The 23,270-nt window shown below is 36.2% G+C and overlaps 1 protein-coding gene across 1 annotated transcript; it reads right to left on the minus strand.

The window, feature by feature from the left end:
- Window positions 1-390: 390 nt before the first annotated feature.
- LOC104426423 (probable proteasome inhibitor) lies at window positions 391-5,064 on the minus strand. Its single transcript, XM_010039481.3, has 9 exons — window positions 4,830-5,064; window positions 4,536-4,704; window positions 4,266-4,412; window positions 2,597-2,686; window positions 1,593-1,670; window positions 1,463-1,497; window positions 1,314-1,377; window positions 1,158-1,235; window positions 391-695 (listed from the first exon to the last, which is right to left on the minus strand). Exons 1-9 carry the CDS (start codon window positions 5,008-5,010, stop codon window positions 623-625), a joined length of 915 nt encoding a protein of 304 aa, XP_010037783.2. The 5' UTR covers window positions 5,011-5,064; the 3' UTR covers window positions 391-622.
- Between the last annotated feature and the right edge of the window lie 18,206 nt (window positions 5,065-23,270).

Here is a 23,270-nt window from a genome sequence, read left to right on the forward strand (position 1 = left end):
TTGACGTTCCTGAAGGTGCGTAAAAAAATGGAAAATAGAAGCTTCGTCCATGTCGGGCGTTCTTCGTATAGAATGAATTGATGCAGCCCAATCTCTTTCCAGGCTTTTTGTTTTGATTGATTTCTTCGTCTTCTTTAGTTTTGTTTGGGTAATTAAAGTGTAGACGAGAAATGATAGACGCATATATGGCTTCTCACGGGAAATCCACTCGGGCACATAAGATCAATCAAAAGCTTATAAAGCTCGGTACGCCAAAGGTTGAGCCCTCATTCCACCAATAGGATTCACTGCTTGTCTGGAGGGCCTTCTCCGTGCGAGCCCATTTGTTGTTTGTTTAAAACTAAATTTTACTAACAATTACTTTTTTGCTCTTCCGTGGGAATTTAAAAATTTTAAAAATTTTAAAATATTAAACCATTACTATCACAACCAAGAACTTATATCATAGCAATATACAGAACCATTCGACTCACGCAGACAAAAAAGCAGATTATAAGGGCAAAGTAAGGGGCCAAAAAGGACAATTTTTCTGAGCAGCGGCATTTTACTCTTGCCGTCTCTCTTCCCCGTAGATTCTCTTATCGTCGAGTAGAAAAGGGCAAGAATCTACAAACAGTTGGAATCAGATGAAATCCGAACCGTCCCGGAAGTGCTCCAAGTCTGGGTGTGTCCCGCTACCAGGTCTCCTTGGGTTTCTGTCGGTATGAAGTTTGGCGAAGATGTTAAAAGACTAGAAAAGGAAAAATCTCAGCCCACATGCAATCAGCATTCCATTGCGCAGTCACAATTGATACGAACATTTGATATATTCAAAATGAGGATTCTCTCAGTCTCACCTAACGAAAACATTTTAGCTATCATTTAACTGAATTGCAACTTAAAGATTGTAACTGTGTATTAGTTTCTCCTTCCATTATTATTCCCCTCCTAATAAGCTATTAGCCAAATGACCAAAAAACAACAATTCCTTAACCTTGCAAAACCTCCGATTACAAATTTGAACATGCGCTTATACTCCACAGCCTTGTCGCTCTCTTTTTACAATTCCCTCACAATTCCCACACCAAACTCCAGTAACATGAGACATTAGAATATTAATTAGCCACAAATGAAATGATTATGCAAGACCGGACTTCAAGGCAAGAAGATATAACTACCTGACAAATCGACCTGGCTCGAAACCAGGCACACCAGGTGGACCATATGGATCAAAACGAGCACCTGGAGGAACACCCCTGTTTCAAATGATCAAGTGAAGGTCAACAAGCGTGTGCGCACACAAAGAGAGGGAGACAGGGAGAGAAGATGCTCACGGTTGGGCTCCAGGAAAACCAGGACGTCCAGCGTCTCCACCAAACCAACTGGGATCACTAGGTCCTGCATACTCAGATTGCCACCCTTGTTAATCTCTCAAAAAACAGTGAATGAGAAAGAGCTATATATACGTAATTTACAAACAAACCTAAAAGCATACTCCCACTGCTACCATAACCACCCCTGCATTGAAAATAAAAGAAAATTAATCTCTAATTTATCCGGTAAGGCAAGTGTAAAAGAAATGTATATATAATAAGATAAGATCAGCAAAGAACCTGGTTGGGTACATTCCAGCCCCAGGCCCAGGAAAAAGGTCGTTGCCACCAAGAGGATAAACAGGAGGAATTACAACTCTGTGCACAAACCAAAAACAAAAGAGAAAAGAAACAAAAAGAGCATTCAATGCAAGAAGCAACAATAGAACAGTAACTTTTTGCTTCAGGCAAAAATATAATATGACATATCAAATTAAGTGAGAAGATATGCTTATTAAAAACAGTTTTGATTGATAAGACTTCATACAATGTACTTGCATATAATTAGAAGTGGCAAGATATTTCCAATATGGACCAGACAAAAAGTCCCATAAACAAAGAGGATAATACTGCTCTAAGCTGGCTCCCCAACTACTACTTCACACCCAGAAACTATTCATGAATATCATATTTAAACATGCAATACTCTCATTTTCCATACATAACAGAACAGAATATATGTTGATTCTCAGACTCTTGTTATCCAAAGGACAGAGAGCTCCTTCCACATATTGTTATATCAATAAGAGACTGATACATATTCATTCTATGTTACTTGCTTTTTCTACATCTCTCCTGTTCACTTATCCTAGTTATATCCTATTTTAGTGACATCAAATTGGCCAGAATTGCCATATCACAATGTAGGCATTTGCCATCTCATTGCAATTCATAGCTGACGAGTAATGGAAAAGATAATTATTATCAAGAGTCTCATATGGCAAAAAGAATTAGACTTGCTGTAATTCGAAACAGCAACTCCAAGGGGACTTGTGCAACATTCTAGATGCAATATATTTTCAAAATACAACAACCTTAGGAACTTGTCAACATTAGCAGTTCAGCTTTCACATCTCTCAAAACCACATTTCTAGCAGTAATTAGGTACTTCCATTGCCCTCAGTTTAAAAGACACTGGATAAGATTGTCAGGATCTTCGCATGCTCGAGCACACACAAACAAGTGCAGAGAGAGAGAGAGAAAGAGAGAGAGAGAGAGAGAGAGAGAGAGAGAGAGAGAGAGACCCTGAAGGATGAACTTGTGGACCCCAAGGTTCACGAGCTGCAATACCAGGTTCACTGATAGGTTGTCTTGATCCTTCACTATTTTCTCTTCTGAAAATGAGGAAGAAGACATCCTTTAAAATATAAATCGTAGAAATGAAGATGAAAAATCTAACTCAATGCAAAATCTAGCTATGCATCTCCAAAAAGAACGCACATGTTAAAGCAGACAACCATATAAAACTTCATTTTACCCACTGTTGTACCTTAAATGCCTGCAGTGTTGCTGCCTTATATGGCAATAGCAGAAACAAGTGAATGATCACTATGACAGAATTCATCACTAGAAACCAAATCACATTCTAGACAACTGTTTGCTTTCATGTAGAACACAGGATGCTCAATAACCATACACACGACCATTATCAAACATATCTCATTGGAGAATGGAGAGAAATTATAACAACACATGCAAGTACATATGCATATAGATCATTATGCAGACTAAATGAGGCCACGTACAGCATAGAATGGAAAGGATTTGAAGACCTAACTCCCAATTCACACAGAAAGCTTAATTACATCACTCATATAACTAGTCAAATAAATGGGATTCGAGTCAAATAACTACATAACACTTGATTGAGCCCAAACAAGAAGTTCATAAGAACTCTTTCTTGTTAAAGTTTGTGGCAAATGGCTATGGAAAATTAAACATGAAAGCTAAAGAACTTCTCAATTAGAATATCCAAAGTAAGCTAAATAGAACATGATCATACGATCGCAATATGATCTTTCCAACAAAAGGTAGGGAGCAAATCACATAGTATTACAGAATGAACTTCTCTAACCAGGCATAGGAAGTATATTAAAAGACCAAAATTGTCATTCGCTTTTATAATTCATTCAGTACCCCTTTCGCATGGAACCTATCAAGCAAGTGAAAGATTACATATAGAACCACTCTAGCCAAGACAAGATAGAGTTAGAAGCATAGCTAAAAGTCAAAAGGCCAGAGCCACACAAATGGGATGCTCTTGATTTGAGCCAAGGGAAAAAAATCAAAAAGTACCTCCCCAAGCAGCTTTCTTGATTTACAGCGGTACATTGTCTACCCCCTTGACAAAACTTTGGCAGACATCTTAGTCATCAAATCACTCTCATACAACTTAGAAGAGCCATTAAAACAAGCATCCCCATAGCATAAGCATTTATGCTCTTGACTGGTGTATGAATGCTATGCACAAATCATTTAGCTTCCATGCCAAAGAAAAAGTGTGAAAAGAAAGAAAAATTTATTGTTTTTAAGCAAATATGAACGGTAAGATCTGGCTCAGATAAGTAAGGGACTGCATTTCAGTCATCCTCAAATGAATTCATACTCACTCTTAACTTGAAAAATAACCAAAAATAAAAAATAAAAAGCGCAGACAACTAGGCAATATACTGCAAGACCCTCCAACAGCACTCCATAAAATCTTGAGCCACATTCTAGAGCCACAACAGCCTAAATTCTGAGTTGGAATTCGATGAAATACCACAGCAACCAAATCTTTGCATCCACTTACGGAAAGGTCCATCCCTTCCCTTGCTTATCAATCTTCTCCACAATCAAAAGATCTCTCTTCCTAAGAAAAATAAATTACCTACATGGCGCTATCAACATAAAGTATAAATCAAACCAAATTACCCGACAGCATTCGTCGACGAACTAGGCGCCGATGAGCCATTCAATTTTGACAATATCTCCGTATCCAAACTCTTCACCAACTTATCCAGATTTTTGAACTGACCAGAGTAACTCGCGGCTCCATCCTCCCCGATGAACTCATCAACGCTGCCGGCGATGGAAAATGTCGATCAATTACAAATTTAAAACCGAAAGAACGGAGAATCAAATACAAGATGCTCGATAGCGCAGCACGGAAGCAAGGAAATTCAGAAGGACCAAGTCGCATACTCAATCTCGAGATGAACAGGTTCGGCAGCCCCGTCTTTCAAAGCATCCACGACCAGCTTGTCGTCCATCGCAAGGCACTTCACCAACACTTTCTTCGAGTCCTCGGGGCTCACGTACACGAACGCGTACTCGTCGTCGGCCTCGTTCCAGCCCTCGATCCCAACCTCCCCTGCACGGCCAAAACCCCCACAAAATTCGAAGCTCTCCGGTCAGAGAAATTCATTCCCGAAACCCCCCGGGCGAAACGATCGCCCCCGCGGACGCGCGCGCGCAACGGAACGATGCTCGACTCACCTGCGAAGGGAGAGGAGAGGGCGTCGGCGGCGTACGCGGCGGGGCCGGTGGCGGCGAGCGAGTGGCCGGAGGCGAGGAACGACGCGTGGACGGCGAAGGCGAGGCCGTCGTGGCGGCTCCGGAACAAAGGCCGCGACGCCCGCACGACGCCGATCACGGCCTTGGACTTGTCGGATTCCATCGTCGGCGATCTCCGTCGGGAGGAAACGCTGGAAATCGCTAGCTTCAGCAGAAAGGTAGCGACTCCGCTTCTCCTCGAATCGGTCCTGAAGAACTGGGAGAGTCGGTGCGCAGTTGGGCCCGTTGGGCCCAATATCGTGGACGGGCCTGAGCTGTGAGGTGTGGGCCTGATTGTTTCCTTGGGCCGGGGCCCAGATTTGCCCGCTTGCTTGTTCTTCACTTAAGAAGAAGATGGCTTACCGTTTAGCTTATAGCCCAAGGATGATGATGATGATGATGATGATGAACAATCTCCTACATTGACTAGTCTTCTTAACTTAGCCAAACCACTGCATGATGAAATCGGATGCTGCTCGATTTAGTTCGCTTAATCCGACTCGATTTTTTTGCTTCTTTCATCCTCGATTTAGTTATCTCTCGTTCCTCATCGCAGGGGTATTTCTACATGAGGGCAGAGTTCGGAAGTACGCCAATTTTCTCTGAGGAGAGAATAGGTATGTTGCTAAGTAGTAGGCAAAACAAGATCAAGAAATTATATGTTGGACACTCGCGTCTCTATGCTAAACTTATCGTCAACTACCTCATTCTCTAGCTTCATCTTTTTTTCACCCAAAAAGTGAGTAAAAAATTCTTTAAAGTAAGTATGGATTAGATAAAAACGTCAAAGATTGTGAAAGGATTCTTTATTGATTTGGACAGGAAAATAAATAGCATGAATCATAATGAAATGTAAAGGATAGGTATAGAAAACGAAAAGTTGCAAGGATTTAAATGATATTGGAAATTGAAAGATTGTTGGAAATATGAAGTAAGAGGAAATTAAAGATAAATTGACATATTGTCATTGATTGTACGTGTGCTCGTAGGGGTTGTTCTACCCAGATTATAGCATGGACATTTATATCCCACTCACGCTAGTTACTAGAAACAGTTATGATTTTGAATTCGTAAGTAATCTCTTGATCTTATTTGTAGTTATTAATTAAAAATTATAAACCTTCCTATTATCTAGTAATATTCATCTAAAAGAAGTTGCAAATTCAGAGAATGTTGACATAACCGCTCAATAGCAATGTGTTAGTGTCAATTCCATTATTTTTGTTTTTGACTAAAGTATTGACAGGCTTCTATTATGATGTCAATTAATTTCTTTTAAATCCTGGTTAAGGCTTTTGTCGAGAACCTCCGCAATGTGTGTTTGTCAGACTCTTTCACAGCCAATAAGTTTGTCTTATTGACCAATGACTTCGGTTTTGACCAAATTTTGCTCTGATCCATCGAACTCATTACTCTTCAATATTAAGAGTTTGTTATTTTGGCGTCAACACATCTATTTATCTTTTCTGCTCTATGTTTGGAAGCATGGATGGAGAAAAAACTGCAAAGAAAATGCTTGCTATTATAAGTTTACCCTCTTTTTTCTTCTTACAAAAGATTTTTCCCATTCAATTTCCCCATTTCCCAAACATAGCGTTAGGAACGAGATAACACCATCTGGTGCAAGATCATATGAGTGTAATGTTGATTTGAAATCAGCCTTTAATCTCCATCATGATGAATTTCATTTCACCCCAAGAATAAAGGATAATGGAACCTTTCTTGAGTGCGCCAACAAGGAAGGGTCCGTCCTTTGCCGGGTCAGTCAAAGGTTGGGCTAAAAAGGGCTATGCTTGTGCCCAACACGATTGGTAAAGGACAAGTTTAGGAATAAGTTCACTGATACTCAAATAAAAAGGCTCGTGAGTGAGTGGCCTAGGGCTAAGATTCTAGACCCTAGATGAGCCACCATTATCCGAGCCCAGGCCACTTCGATTGTTGGAAAAAGGGGGACCCATGTACTAGTCTACAAAACCCTATCTACCTAATCTAACATTCTCGCCTGCCCAATCAATTGAGAAGCGTATCATTCCATGGTTGAAACATGAATCAATGATTTGACTGCTTCTCGTAGCAGTGTCGTTAACATGGGCCCTTTCAATCTTGAAAGTATTGATTATGCATGACACAAGAGTAATCAGTATTTCATCAATTGGTTTTTTAACTGATGCTCGTGTGGTGCTCATTAACAAAATTCTTTTTATAAGTACACTCAACCTCTCTCGTTTAAGGTGAAACACATGAATATCTGACGTATTTTAAAATTATTTTGAATAATACATGCTTTGATGTATATGTTATATTTGTCAAATTTGAGCATAGAGAAAGAATATTGTATTTGTCACTATAGTCAAATAATATATTGGTCATTGATATTCTTGCATGCTTAGTTCAACACAAACATATGTGTTTGAAATGCATCTTCAAATAATATCACTCCCCATGGTAATGTCAAATCGAGTGGAAGAAATATATCTCATATTTCATTTGGCAAAAAGGAAAAGTAAAAATATCATAATCAACCGATGCCAAATTAACAACTATTACACACTTTATTTCACTCGTAGGATTTGTGAAAAAACTAATTAGGTTACCAGAAAGAAAGAAAGAGATAGGTCACATGCAATCACTAATTACCCTATTTGTATTTTTTAGTCATCCCAAGTAATGCAACCCTTCTAGTCAAATAGGTTATGTAACCGAAAAAAAATTGAAACCCAAGGCACCAAATCTCGTGTTTAATTTCTTCAACCAGGCTACTGGAGTATTATTCCTAGAAAATGTTTCAGCGGACCATGTTTTCCTTCAACTCAAGCCGAGGAAAACTTTCCTCCTCCCAACACCTAGTTGTCAGTTCTTTTTTAAGAGAAATATATATCAAGTAACCTTCATATTGCATCTGAAAAATGCAACTAAAAACCTAATTTTTTTTTCTCTCTTCTCCTCTCTTCTTCCTTCCTCTCTCACACCGGCTGCATGCCACCATACCCACCTCCCACCTCGGGGATCGACAGGGCCCAACGCCAAACATAGTTTGCAAGCAATGGCGAGGTGGAGTACGGTGATGGCAGCCATGGTTGATATAGTAAAGAGGGAAAGTAAGAGGAAAATTACTTAAAAATTTTCAAATCTATTGCATATGTGCTAATTCAATTATAAACATTTCAATTTAGCCAACTTAATCTTAAATCTTTTGACAACTTGCCAATTTAGTCATAAACCTTTCAATTATGTCAATTTAGTCTTAAATTTTTTGATAATTTCTTAATTTAAACAACTTGACCGGAAAATACATAAATGGTGGTTAAGTTAGCACCGGCTGGGATAGTGAGTGCTAACATGGACTATTTTTATAATTTTTAATATTTTTTTGAATTTTTTTATAGATTTTTATTTTCAGCCAAGTGTTGGAAAAAAAAAAAAAAAAAGAAAAGAAAAGAAAAATAAAATGAAATAAAAATTATTAAAATTGTTTTAAAAATTACAAAAATTTTCTATATCAATGCTAATCATACCATGTAAAATAGCAAGTGTTGACTAGACTTTTACGTTAGTGTTTTTAGATCAAAATTTGTTGAAATGACTAAATTAACAAATTATCAATATATTTAGTATTAAATTAATGAAAATTTTATAACTAAACTGAAAAATTGTCAAAATGTTTGAAACTAAATTTGCCAAATTGAAAGTTTATAACTAAATTAGTACAAGTGTAATAAATTTAGGACTTTTTTGGTAATTTCTCCAAGAAAGAAAAGTAACTGATTTGATTTTTCTTTTTTCTTTTTTCCTTTTCTTTTGTTTCTCTTTTTTTATTATGCATTCAAAGTTACATGTGAGTCACATGTAAACATGTAACCCCTTAATCAAAACTTTTCCTTTAATCAGAAAAAATAATGACCCTATTTAGTGTAGGAGAGTTGACCTACAACATGCTTTTTAGGATGGATTTGGAGGGGCAAAAAGGTTCTTAAAACACAATCATGTTTGGTTAGAAAAAAAAGAGACAAAAGGAAATAATTAGAAGTGGATTAGTCAAATCAATTTTATATTCATTTTAATATGTCCGAATCTCTCCAAATATGGAGGGATTTAAAGGAAATTAATATTTTTCTCACTCATACCCTAATTCTACATTGATTTATAAGTGTATGAAAAGACAATTATGTCGTAATATATTTTTTGCTTTCTTTTCCATTATTAACATAAATAAATAAAAATTATCCCTTAGGCCTTCAAATCGTTTTCCTTCTTTTCTTTCTTAATTACATAAATCCCTCTTCCTTCCTAATCACTCCATCAAAACTAAGTGTGGACTTCAATAAAGATAGAAAATCGCCAAGTAGTGTATCGTCTGAAAACTCTCACAAGCTCTTTTTCCAGGGCTTTTTTTTTTATGGTGTTTTGCCCGGTTCATTAAAATCATGATTCTTTTAATCACCACCTCATAGACCCATCCTTTAGCTTCACATGTCTCCACAAATTTCAAATGAGGAGAAGGTGCAAATAGTCAGGATAAAGTGATATGATCTATTTGTCCTAATTTGGATTGAACCTTTCGAATTGTTCAACCACGTTAATGATGTGAATAATGCATCTAAGAATCAAAGAATTGCTCCACTTTACATGCGGAAGATAAGATCGCAAAAAGGGGATTGTGAATACAGGCCATCTTAGAACGAGACGTCAGTTGTTAGGCGCCTCTAATGTATGATGACATGCTTTGAATGGTCATGTGGAATTAGGTAACTGTGAAACTTTCTACTGATGGTGACTAGGATTTGACCTTTTTTCACTACCAGGCTAGCCAATTGAAGAAATTGGTTGCAGCAGGCTTGTCTCCACTAGAATGGAACGGGTGAGCGCACCAAGCCCCCCCGCCTTTTCCCTCCATCAGATCAAAATGTCCAATTCTCACTCCACGTTCACAAGATGTGGAAAATGACATACACGTAAAGCTGCCGCAACTCCAACATGAGACGATTTGGCTAGGTCGCGTATTCGCTCGATCTGAGATGTATTTTGTCGCTTATGGGCGAATATGCACGAATACGATTTTGGCATTTTGATAGAATTGCGGTAACACTAAAAGAAAATATCATTATGGAATCGTTTATTCCGACAGAACTTGCAAATTCTATTGTGAGAAATGTATAAATATATATTTACTAATTTGATTGTAAACATACATGGCATTAGCTATATATGATAAATGTATAAAGAGGACTACACATAATTCTTTATGAAAAGAACTTATTTTAAAACATTTCACAAGTATTAAATGGTATCATTTACTCATGATATGATGTGTAAGTTTGTTTGTGTGACATCTTAACTCCCCTATGGGATGGGAGAAGTAAACCCATCAAATGAGTGAGTTGAGTTGGGTAAAAAACGGTCCAATTGAAACTGACCCATTTAACTCGTTTTGACTCATTTTCTATAAGATGCAAATCGACTCCACCCATGGTGTTGAAACACTTATATATTTAAACAAATTTAGGAAAATTCATACCTAAACTTAAGTAAAAATATAGAATGAGCGAATACAAGATCAAAAGAGAATGGAGAAAGAGTCATAAAAATGAGTCGAGTCTAAATAAATTGTAAATCCATTTATGACCCATAGAGCTGGGTGTTGACCAATTTACAAATTATAACTAACCCACATAATAACCCAACTCATCAAATATGGATTGAGAAATGGGTCTATGACCAATTTTGATAGGTCTAGAAAGAGGCCATGTTGGGTGATATATAAGCTAATGCCCAACCCATAAACAAGGGGGCTTGGTCACACGGAATGGGTCGGGAGGTTAAATATGGTATCCAAGTAGCACCTATCCAATAGATATGTGATCGTTGGATAGATTAATCCCACACCCGATCAAGAGTGGTCGAATAAGGTAAGACTCCTGGGAGACTTTTAGGATGGTAGATGGGACAGGAACATATCGCATTACACATCAAAGATGAGGAGTATTGTCGGGCAATAAACTCAACACTAATGAGGACATCAATTTTTTAAATGAAGGAACTTGTGACATCCCAAATTCCATGTTGGATTTGAGAAGCCATGTTGATCATGTAAACACTATAGTGGGACACATATAATTAATGATTGAGATGATATCAATTTACAAGATCTATATACATCGTCTAATAAACTTTCGAATGTAATAACTTCTCAGTTAAGTTACAAATGCATAATCTCAACTTGTTGCACCTAACTTTGGATGCGTGCCACATAGTGACATAGCTATGATTGCCTATTAATTACGAATGGGCATTAAAAGAATCATCTCCCCCTCTTTCTCTCTCTCTCTCCAGCCCAACATGAGAGAGACCGAGACAGCACAAGTGAGTGAGATCAAGAGAGAGGAGATGAAATATGGAATCAGAAATGGTGGGACGGGCCGTGTTGATTGTGGAGATTAACGGCGCCGACCATGGGTGAGTGAAATCAGATGGAGGGCGGGAGGGAGAGAGATTAGGGTTTGATGGTGTTTTTGTATTTAATACGCTCAGGCATACCTCTAACGATGTGTTGAATGAGGGGGGAAGATGAGAATAAGAGATGGTCCACGGCATTTGCATCTCAAGCAAGGAGATTTGTACGAGTGATATGCATCTTTAGAACATTGCTTAGCACTCCAATTAAAATCTTAATTCGATGGACACTACTTTTACATATTTAATTTCAATCCCAGCAAGTAAATTTGAAGTAACCTTTTGGATTCTTTGGGAGGTGATCACTCAATTCCAGCTCCAAGATGAACATAGTCGTTCGGTTAGGATTCTACTTTGCCAGAACCCCTTTCTTATTTACATTCTTGCAACTCCTAAACATGCATCTTATCTAACCTTAACATATATGTTAAGCATCTTATCTAGACCTAGATATAGCAAGAAATGGAAGAAATGGTCCATAACCCCTCCTCATACAATCTGAAGATTTAAACAAACAATCTTAGGTTGTGAAATTTTTTAAAAGGAAATTTTTTGATAATAGCTAAAAATCAAGTGTCTGGAATTTTATTTTCACCAAAAAAAAAAGTGTCTGGAATTTTACTAATTTCTTATTCTAAACATGAATGAAAAAAAATATTTGCAAGGCTTCATTGAATAAGACAAGTAACCTATTTTTTACTTGACTTGTCTTGTGAATTTCTAACGCAATCAAAATTTTAAGTGAAAATTAAATAGCTTGAACCTAACAAGTGATGTTTTTTCCTCAATTTCAGAACATAATGGGGTTATCAAAAGGCTCTAAATTTCACATATTGAATTCTCATGTCGCCACGACGGATTGATAAGCCTGCACAAAAAAGTCCAACTCAAGTCTGACCTTATATCGTCTTCATGTAGAAAGATGTGTTTCTTGGAATGACCTAACTTCAACTTGAAGCTTAGGTCTACTAGATTTATATGATCGATGTGATAGTGAAGTTCTCTTGTAGAATCAAAATATATGCTGGTAGAGACATTTTCAAAAGATGCTGACACCTATCAATTTCGCTTACGCATATATATTCTTAGAAAGTCTCTATGATAAGCAACTAATTTTTTTTTTTTTTTTTTTTTTTTTTTTTGGGTCGATAGCAAGCAACTAGATTAATCGAGTGTGAAATGACGGAGATTTCGAAAACGACGCAAACTTTTGATCATCCCTAATCACGCATGCAAATCGTTGACTCCAAGTCTAGTGAGATGACCATGATCATTCGAACTCTAGTAAAGTAGAAACTGCTTGAGGTGTCCAATGAAAGCGATTACCACATTGCTCTTGATGGCATCATCCACTCAATTATCGAATAGAAAGAGAGAGAATAGAAAAAAGATTATATATATGCGCACGTATTACTCAAATTAAAGGAACAAAATTCCACCAAACTAACCTAAGAGATATTAAAAGATCCCACAAAATCGTAAGTGATATTAGAGCAAAAAATCATAAATTTGAATTCAAGATCCCTTGTTACATATTCTCACGCTTTAGTCTTAGGTCAAAGTCCATCCAACATGTGAGAAAGAGTGTTAAAATTATTAAATCATGTATTTATCTAACAGTTTAAGTTTATTAGCACTGATATTTTTTGTATCTTAATATATGACTGAGTAATGTATAATAGGCTCAAATTCGAGATATAATTGGATATCTCAGAAATCAAATTAAGCATTATTCATTGATATCTAGAATAATGATTAAAAAAAAAACCAGCGATAGGCAAGATTTAATGTTATTCTTTTCTTTTTTTTTTTAAAAAGGCAAATGTCGTCCTGGTGTTAGAATAACAACCTAGGTTAAATGAATCTCATGTTGACATGTATCCATTTAATTGACAAATTCGTGAAGTACAAACCGGGACTTGTGAATTGTGAGACAAGATGCTTTCTGACATGCCCGAACAAGAGGCTTTTTGTCTTCTTGATAGCAAGTAGCATGGCGTTTATGCTTTTCTTTTATAGATATCGCACGGTTGGTGTTGTGCCTTCTCTCCATCGATGAGACCAGCGGGAAAATAGATAAATTGCTATTGGTAATGGTGACAGTAGATTAATCGTGTGAGAATTTAGAAAATTTTCAGGCCAACGAAAATTTCTTCGAGTACTTCACATGAATCTATACTTTGTTGTAATGACCAATTCAGCTAAAGTTTTGCTCTCAATACTTGATTAAAGGAAACTGTTGGACTAATCTCCTAGCCTAGAAGGTTGAAAAGTGCTTAGAGAATATTCATCTATTTGGCATGTTTACTAGCTATTGACTTAACCATCATCTCTTGTTAAACATGGTTCACACAGCTTGTACCATGCATGTCATAATTCACTTTTGAATTTATTATGAGTACACAGTGCTATAAGCAATATTCAGGACCAAAGACAATAGAGTAAGAAATAACATATATAGTCTCTGTACTATGGCTGCACTTTCCGAAGAAAGTTTTTGAGGAATTATAGAGGACTTTAAGTTAAAGGATTTTTTTTTTTTCGAAATGCAAATAGTATTTGATATTGTGTAACGTAAAAGTGAATTAGGAAGCAATTTTGGTTAATATTGTTTGGAAAAAATCACACTTATCAAAAACATTTGCTTCTTTTTAAAAAATAAATAAATAAATAAACTTGAGACCCTTCTCCGAGCCAGATCTAGTACTAGCTATCGACCCCGACGATGTTAGGCCACAATCGGCCAATCATGCGGTAGCATCAAATGTTACACCACTTGCAAATAATTAAATTTATTCACTTCAAGAATGATATTTATAAATGACGATAACCTAGAGGGATCAATTGCTTTTTTTGCTTATTTTCAATTTTGGACGAGCTTTCAAAACCAAATTAATACTATCAATCAAAGGGCTAGACCTTTTAAGTTGTGAGAATACATTGAAAAAATTGTTTGATAATAGCTAAAAATAATATGTGGAATGCTATTTGTTTCTTACCATATCCACATTAATTTTCGCCAGGCTTCGTCAATATACTTGGTAATATGCGAATTTCCTTTAGATATCTTTCCATCGAATGAAACAAGTATCTTATTTTTCACTTGACTCATTACATGAAATCTAACATAATAAAAAATTAAAGTCAAAACCAATTAACTTAAAGCTACTAAGTGACAATAGTGTTCCTTTTAGAGCATAATGAATTATTCAAATCAGCTGTGAATCTCAGACTCTAAATTCTCGCCTTGCTATCGCAAATTGATAAGTCTGCACAAAAAAGTCCAACTCAAATTCTAACACATCGTCTTCGTATAAAAAAAAATCAATTTCTTGGAACTACCTAACTTGAAGTTAGGTTAACTAGATTTGTATAATCATTGTGATCACGAAGTTCTCATATGGAATCAAAAAATATCTGGAATAGATATGTCCAGAGGACGTCTAAACGTCTATCGATCTCACTTGGGATACATATTCTGAGGAAATCCCTTTAATAAGCAATCATATAAATTGATCGAATATGAAACGATGGAGATTTCGAAAACGACTTGATCCTTTGATGATGCCCAGATCAAGCACACGAATCACTCCCTCCAAGTCTAGAGAGACCATTATGATCATTCGAACTCGCAAAGTCGAAAGTGCTTGAGGTATCCGGTGAAAGCGATTTACACATAGCTGTACTCAATCAATGAATAGAAAGAGGAGAGAACACGGAAAAGAAAATAAAAAAGGTATCGGTCAAAAAAAAACAGGAACAAGATCCCACCAAACTGACTAACCCCATTTTCAATCTTAATTAACTCACGTTTTTTTTTATATGAAGAGGGCACGTATGGTATATATGGTCTGAATCTAGGGTTGCAATGATCCTCCTCCTTTTCTTTTTCTCTAATTTTCTTTTCCCGAATATATTCTTGTCAAAGAAATGATGTCATCTTTCGAATTCCTTTTTCAGAGGAAAACGTGCAAAATATGCTGCAATTGTCGACACCACCGACGCTTCGACGAATGATTGATGATCCATCACTCGATAACTCGCCTTGTGCCTGAAACGAGACTCGAGTCGTCCCTAAGGCTTGTACCTTCACCAATAAGAGTCTTCTTGTGTATAGATCTCACTAAACAAATCAATTTGGTTTCTTCTTCTTGTTTTGATTTCTTTTTTTTTTTTGCTCGTTTAAATTCATTAATAACTCGAGGATGTACATACTTTGTGAGAGGTTGGTCCCATTACATGGTAACGAATTACATGGTAACAAATTACATGGTAACGAAGGCATCGAACTTCAAAGATTCAGCTCATTGGTAGATGAAAACAAGGGAAGAGATTAATAATTGAGAGTTGACATTTCCGAGTAGCTCTATTGACTTTCGATTCATTGAGTTGATCTTAAGGGAAGAAAAAGAAACCCAAGTACACAATAAAAAACACGTGGTTCTTTGAATTTGAGACGTTTACCATCATTCAATCCCCCAATGAATGTTTTGCTTCAAATGGCAGCGCCAAAGGTATATAATAGGTCGAGGAATGACAATACTTTGTCTTTTTCTCAATTTAAGTAGGTGGATTATTTGATACATGGGTGAAGTGCTGTGACCACCAAGAAAAGCAAGACCACTTTTGTCACCCATTAGTTGACTTGAAACATTTATTAAGTTTTCTTTCTTCTGCTCAAAATTTCAACTAAGGAGTTGAATTATGTCAATCAAATATTTATTAATTAGTCAGTTGGTGAGCACTTCACTCTTGCGGTTGCTAGTTTTCTTTCTTAATTAAATACTTTCAATAATCCCATACCACTTGTAGTGCTGGCTCTCTATTGAAGGGCACCTCAACAAAAGATAAATAGCACGAGCAATTATTTTCAAGGCTCCTTTTCATTAAATCAAATAAATCACCCGCGAAAGAATAATAATAACCTCACACATATAAATAAAGTTAACCATCAAATTCGTGTATTAAAAAAATCACCTGATTACACTATGAAGGATGATGAGGGACGTCCAATAATTTGATTATCATAGAAATCTTACGCTTAGGCCTTCTTTTGGAATCTACTACTCATCTTAGATGACTCTACATGGATAAAACTCTAGCTAGGGTTTTTTTGTGCTAGAAATGAAGAGAGACCTTAGCCATACATACGTAATGGAGAATGGATATCACTTTGATACTAATTGACAAAAATGGAAGAGCATAACAAAAATAACATGGAATTGTGGAAAGGGGATGGAATTCATATAGTAGAAAAGGAGGGAGAATCTAGACAGACGGAGGAAAGAGATACGAACAATAATCCATGCTTTGAAAGATTAATGCCATACTTGGATAGCTCAATAGTCAAATTAATTCATCAATTAATTAAAAAAAATTACTTTCTTGCGTTATATCTATGGGCAGTTTCAACAAGAGTTTATCTGGAAAGAAGATAAATAGATCAAGATAGATAACCTAAATTCTAGATAACACTAAGGCTACATTTGGCAGTCATGCTAAAATTCGGGATAGGATATGATTTATTTTATCCTATGTTTGATGCTCGCTCAAAAACCAGGATAAAGTCAGATATAGGGGAAATATAGACAGGATAAAATTATCTCATGGGGAATGTGGGATAAAGGTGGATAGGATTTTTAATGTTCATAATAGGAAAGTTATTTTTCTTGCATAAAAAAATTATTAAATTAACAAAATTGAAACTATATTTCAAAATAAATAATATTTGAATTCTAATTTAAGAAATTAAAAATATAAAAATATATATTTTTAATTAATCTTATTTTAATTTATATATTCAACTTTAATTGTATCTTATAATAAACATTCAATCTATAAATTAAATATTTATATTTATTATATATTTTAGGTATTTTTGTATTTTATGTATGTTAGTACAGTTTACTATTTGATAAAATTTTATTAAAGAATGATGAAAGGGGAAAAAAGAAATAATAAAGAAAATGATATAAAACAAAGGAAAAATAAAATAAAAATAAATTAAGGAATAGTGTTATCAGAGATTTTAACATTTAGGTTCATTTACAATGATATGCCGTTTATATCAAAAAAATGTACATAATATGATGTAAACATATCCAACTTTAATAGTGATTCACCAAATAATGGATAGGATATAAAAAAAAAATCACAGGATTTCATATCCTATCATATCCAATCCTATCCGATTAGAAATCCGGACAATTAAACGTAACCTAAACATCCATCATGAGTTGCCACTAAAAGATTGGTCTAACCTAGGCTATCCAAAGACATTGACATAGAGCTGATATGTGCAAAATCCAATAAAATTCTGATAGCACGACAGTAAATATGCTATCATGTATTGTAGGATTGTTCTATCACTAGCCCAATTCGAAGGCTTTTCATTTAACACACGTTTTATATTTCACAGGCTTGTGCTTCATTTCTCAAAAGATTGGCGGACCCATTTAGACCAACAGATCATCATATTCAATGGAACATATTTCATAATCTTGATTACATAATCTACAAGATTTTCATTTTGTGAATATCTCCGGATCCGTTTATTATGATACCATATTGCCATTGCAAAAATAAAAAAAATAAAAAACAGAAAAACTCAGACTTTCACTTCATTTAATAGCACAGATGCATAAGAACGTAGGGAAGAGAAATACGGTGCATACAAATTAGCCTACCCATTATGAAAACGAATTATCTAAATATAGCATTAAAAGATCCACAGATATTCACAAATGCGAAAGTGATTATGGAATATCTTTCATCAATATTCTCTCCAGAAACAAAAACGAATTAAAATTTTATACTCGTCCTTTTTAATTTTCGTCACTTACTCGCAGACATCATCAGCATATTTCGGTGGTTGCGAACAGCATGCTGCCACTATATATTATGAAATCAATTTGATCCACAGAAGGTAAAAATAGATACAAAGTGCTCTTTTTTCTTCTTAAGGCACATCAAATCATTTGTCATTTCAAAGGGATTTATTGCCTTGCCACGTGAACATTCGGGTCAAATAGATTGTTTAGTATTTTAATGCCCTTCGTGGTCGTAAGAAAGGTCCATTTAGCATCATCAGCAATCATCCAACCTTTTGCCGTTCTGTTGGCATTATCCCTTCTTATATATTTAATTAATCGTGTTAATTTAGGGGTAATCAAGGTGGTAATCTTTCCTCGAGCATATCTGAAGTCGGGCAATTAATTAATTCAAAGTGGCATTATCTTCTTCCTGTCGGCCGCGGGGGAGGGGGGGGGGGGAGAGAGTTGAGTGTAGAGAGAGAAAGAGAGTATTATGCACTTCCAATTAGATGACATATACGTGATGTATGCAATAATGGTATCGTATTATTAGTATAAACGAAAAATCATCTATCCCATACGGTGGTCTCTTTGGCACTTCAAAAGATCTCATTCATCAATTAAGTTATTATTTTTATAAATCTAAGGTTGAAATATATTGAGGTACCACAAGGGGTGTACGATAAAAGATCGAAATCCATTAGTACAAGCTTATGCTTTATCGGAGAAAAATAACTTTTTGTATAATCTTCTATCTATCAGAAAATAAAGACTTGCTAATATATATATAGCTTTCACTAGAAAAGTATACTTCTAGTTATCAATATATGTATATAATGAGCTTCATCATTACCTGAGATTTTTTTCATCAAAGTGGTTTGGCAAGGAAGCAATATGTGCTTTTCGTTGTGTATGATTAAGGTAAAACAATAAAGAGCACAATGTTCTACTTTATTTCATAAATATTCTTTTGAAGCTATGTTGTGTTGCCAATAGATACTTAATTAGGGATGTTAAGAAAACCTGAACCACCCGAACCGAGTGAGTTGATTACCAAACAAACACAGACTTGGACTCAAGTCTACCATCTAGATCAGGTGCGTTCCAATTGCCTCTCTCTCTCTCTCTCTCTCTCTCTCTCTCTCTCTCTCTCTCTCTCTCTCTCTCTCTCTTCCATGTTGAGCTCGTTCATACATGGTAAAAACTTTGTCTATTTTGCAACAGTAGCTCCTAGATCTGCTCTCTCTACCTTTCGATTTCACCGATCACCAAACCTTGGGGCTCCATACGCGGAGGACGACATCGTGGCTTGAAAGGTAGACGGCAACGAACATGGCTATAGAAGAGGTGGAGGTTTTGGCGGTGATGGCATCCATGGGAGAGCAAATTCGAGCTAATCGGAAGAAGGAAAAAAAAAAAAAAAACCAAAAATCCAAACCAAACAGTGTTTTCAGTGCCGCATTTTCGGTGCGGTTCACATGTGGTTTGGGTCTCGGGTTAGGTCACAGTGAACGCATGCCCAAATATTTCGATTAGGTTCAAGTATTGTGAAAATCTGAACCGTTGATAGCCCTACACTCAACCATGCAAGTCTGCTAAACAAGAAAATACCCAATTCCCATCTGATCAACTTAGAAAAGTAGCTATTCTTCAAGTAAAATATACTATATTTCTTTCGAGAGAGGGAAAAAAAAGACTACTTTTGTTTCAGAATTAAAGAATGGTCGGATATACGTAAGAAGATTATTGGTAAGTTCTCCATAAACTTGAATCGAACTGTAATGGCCATCTTCCTTCGGGCACATGAATAAAAAGTTCATAACCATGCGCACCAGTACTTCCAGTTCCAATAGCCTGTTCATAGTCTTGCAGACAACATATGGAACTTGAAACAGCTGCTTTTGGAATCCTTCAACTGGCTAAAGCTGTTTGGTGATAGAAACGGTTCCTCACAAACTAGAGAATTAAAAACGAGGACCAATCCCCACGATTTGCGCGAGAGGGGCACGATTTGCACTGCGCTTGAACTATTCACACGCATCCCATAGTACCCTGCTAGGGGCTGAAGAGTTCGATGCTTATTGCATAAGATAATGCTTGGGCTTTAATAAAGATCCGTATCCAGCAGAATCTGAGACAAGGAAATCAGCTGGGAAAAAGAAAGTGCGTGATGGATGGTGACCTCATTTTGTTTTTGCTAGGCGATAGGGGGTAGAATCGGTTGAATCATAGGTGTATTACAAACGTGCAGTATTACATCAAACCTTCAATGATGCCCTTGAACTTGATGTACCTGAGGAGCTGAGTTCCTGTCATTCTGGAGAGTGGTCTACAATTCGCACTATAGACTAATTAATTCCTGATGAGTGGCTATAGGGTTATTTCAGTCTTCAGCTCTCAGGAATTAGGGAGGAAGAGTAGCCGTTCTGAAAAAATATTTTTTGCTTGCAGCAGAAGTAGTGGATTTCAAACGATAGCCCCAATAAAAGTAGACAAAATCCCAAGATACAACGAGAAAAACATGATTTTTCCGGGATGCTCCGACCATGATTGGAAGAAGATATTTTTTTTCACCCGAAATAGATATATAGTTTCTAATGAATATTGTACAATACTGAAAAAGGTTTTCATAATAAAAACAAGAGATTTTGTGAATCCCACTCTCTCTCACTCTCTCAAAGAACATGACAGCAAATAAAGACTTAGGATTACCCCATGCTTTAGCCAGATCAATCAATTAGCTGCCCTTGTTCTTTTTGAGAAATAATGCATCGGACGACATTCTATCGCAAAGGTGAAACTCTTGTAGTAAAGTCTAGTGGGGTCGCTGATGCCAATCACTCATCCTCACTGTTTTTCCATATCAAAAGATGTATCAGATGATGCATACTTCATTATCTACTAACTTTAAATTAATCACCAAGATACATGCATGCTCTTTAAAAAAGAAAAAAAGTCCTAAGGTGCTCAATTATAGGTTTGCCACTGATTTTCTAGCAAAACGAAAAAAGGTGACATTGATATAAGCATTGTCGAAAGAATGGTTAAAGTAAATGCATCATGCATGAATTTAGGTCATCATATGAATAACGCAATCTCCTTTGGTGGGAGGTTGACAGAAAGATCTCTAAGATAGATTTTGAAGATATAATCGTTCCAAATTAAATCTCCTACCTTAGGAAACTTTTTAACATGATTCTTTATATAACGAGAGATATGGAAAATTTATCTTAGAATCTCGACATTTTTTGTTTTTTGATGATACCTTAAACCTATTTTCAGTCAATTATCTATTCTAGCGAAAAAAGCATACCCATCCTAATCCTACTACAGTAATTATTCCAAGCAATAATGTATCCAAACCAGACAAATTAAATATATATATGTATATATCAGTAGAGAACTTTAGGAAGTAAGATCATCAATATCATATTATCAAATTGAGTCTAATAGGCTCGTCTCTAACCGCCCCACTTTCACTAAGATTTTGAGGTGCTAGATTCAGCTTCCCCGAATCTAAGTGATTTGGAATTATTAGAACTAGACCTGCCAACTTATCCTCTAGTCCCATCTTATAAACATACCTAGGCAAGATACTCTCTCTCTCTCTCTCTCTCTCTCTCTCTCTCTCTCTCTCTCTCTCTCTCTCTCTCTGTACCGTAGCTCAACCTTGGTTAAAATTTACTCATCAGTAATTACATGCCACTCATCGACAACTACGAGAGATCGGAAAATGGACCTCCAAGTCTAAAGATCCTTCTCCCGATTTGGGCATAGCCGTCAAGATTGAGAGTAATGCTAAGATATATGTGAGCTCTTAATGGAAGCAAATGGAAGCACGAGGAGGTCCAGGACCACATTGGCATCTACTAGTGGCGGGGAGAGACGGAGAGAGAGAGAGAGAGAGAGAGAGAGTCGAAATGGTGCCACCATCCTAGAGGAGGCGATGTAGCTCCACTGAAAATGGGGGCGGTCAGATGAGATGATGAAGGTGAAGGCGGAGGTAGAAGGGGAAGAAGAGAAGAGGAAGAAATAGTGGAAGGCGATGGAGTTACGAAGTCTGACAAAAGTTTAGTGCTTTTATGTTAATGGGATACATGTGATTTTCATGTTAATGTAAAGAATAGAATTTCTTAATGCTAATAGCATATATGTAATTTATGTCATAACTATTATGTATATATTAGATATATACCCTAAACTCCTGCTATATATTAGAGTGATATCTTTGGTAGTTGTAATCTGAAGCTTAGAAATTTAATAGTAATATTGATAATAAAGAGATTGTTTAGTGTGACACCATACTTTTTCCTTTTCTGATTTTATAAAGATTTTCCATGTAAAATTCGCTTATCTTCTTCACTATTTTTTCTCTTCAAAGATTCGCAATCTTGACAGAAGGTTTATTAAGATTTGATGTTATACAAACATAGGTTGCCTGCCTCAAATCATGCATTGCATCCACGATTTATCGCCACATGCTCTCTGAGATCAAAAGCATCTTAAATTGTACGTTGCTATATTAATTTACACAATTAAGAAAACACGGGTGAATCCCATTCCTAAACCCTACACATTTTTAGCGTGTTAAGATCTTTTCCATCTCAGATAAAACTTGAACGTGATTAAACTCACATGAAATGGAACACATACCATAATTCAATAAGTAGGATGAAAGCGCTGTTCTTCCCGTACTTCAAATGTTCCATGGTGCACCAATTAAAATGGGCTTTGACACTGAAAAAGAAGCAACACTCCCCTGGACCACATTATAATTCGAGCTTTCTTATTTGTTTTCCTTAATTCGCATTTGAGGTGAATTTTAAGATAAGAACGGCAGCACTATTTGAAAATTACATTATTGGGCCTATGCAATTTCCACTATATTCTTCTTCATCTTTTTCTTTGGTTTTTTGTTTTTTTTTAAGGGTAAGCCACTTTTCTTGCTGACTTTGGTCCAAGTGCGGTGGAGAAAAGCTCCTATTGGGCATGGATGCCATTCCCATCTAGAGACCAACAGCCACATGTCTTCTAAGTGGATTAGAAAATGAAGACTCTCTCTCTCTCTCTCTCTCTCTCTCTCTCTCTCTCTCTCTCTCTCTCTCTCTCGCACACAAAATCG

This window comes from Eucalyptus grandis, chromosome 11, assembly GCF_016545825.1.
Source record: "Eucalyptus grandis isolate ANBG69807.140 chromosome 11, ASM1654582v1, whole genome shotgun sequence".
Classification (NCBI taxonomy): Eukaryota; Viridiplantae; Streptophyta; class Magnoliopsida; order Myrtales; family Myrtaceae; genus Eucalyptus; species Eucalyptus grandis.

What these genes read in the sequence shown, in the direction of transcription:
- LOC104426423 (XM_010039481.3), bottom strand. Translation starts at nt 5,010, where the DNA reads ATGGAATCCGACAAGTCCAAGGCCGTGATCGGCGTCGTGCGGGCGTCG. An exon ending in CCTGTTCATCTCGAGATTGA is followed by an intron (nt 4,413 to 4,535) that starts GTATGCGACTTG and finishes CATCGCCGGCAG; the next exon opens with CGTTGATGAGTTCATCGGGG. An exon ending in CAGTGGGAGTATGCTTTTAG is followed by an intron (nt 1,378 to 1,462) that starts GTTTGTTTGTAA and finishes CTGAGTATGCAG; the next exon opens with GACCTAGTGATCCCAGTTGG.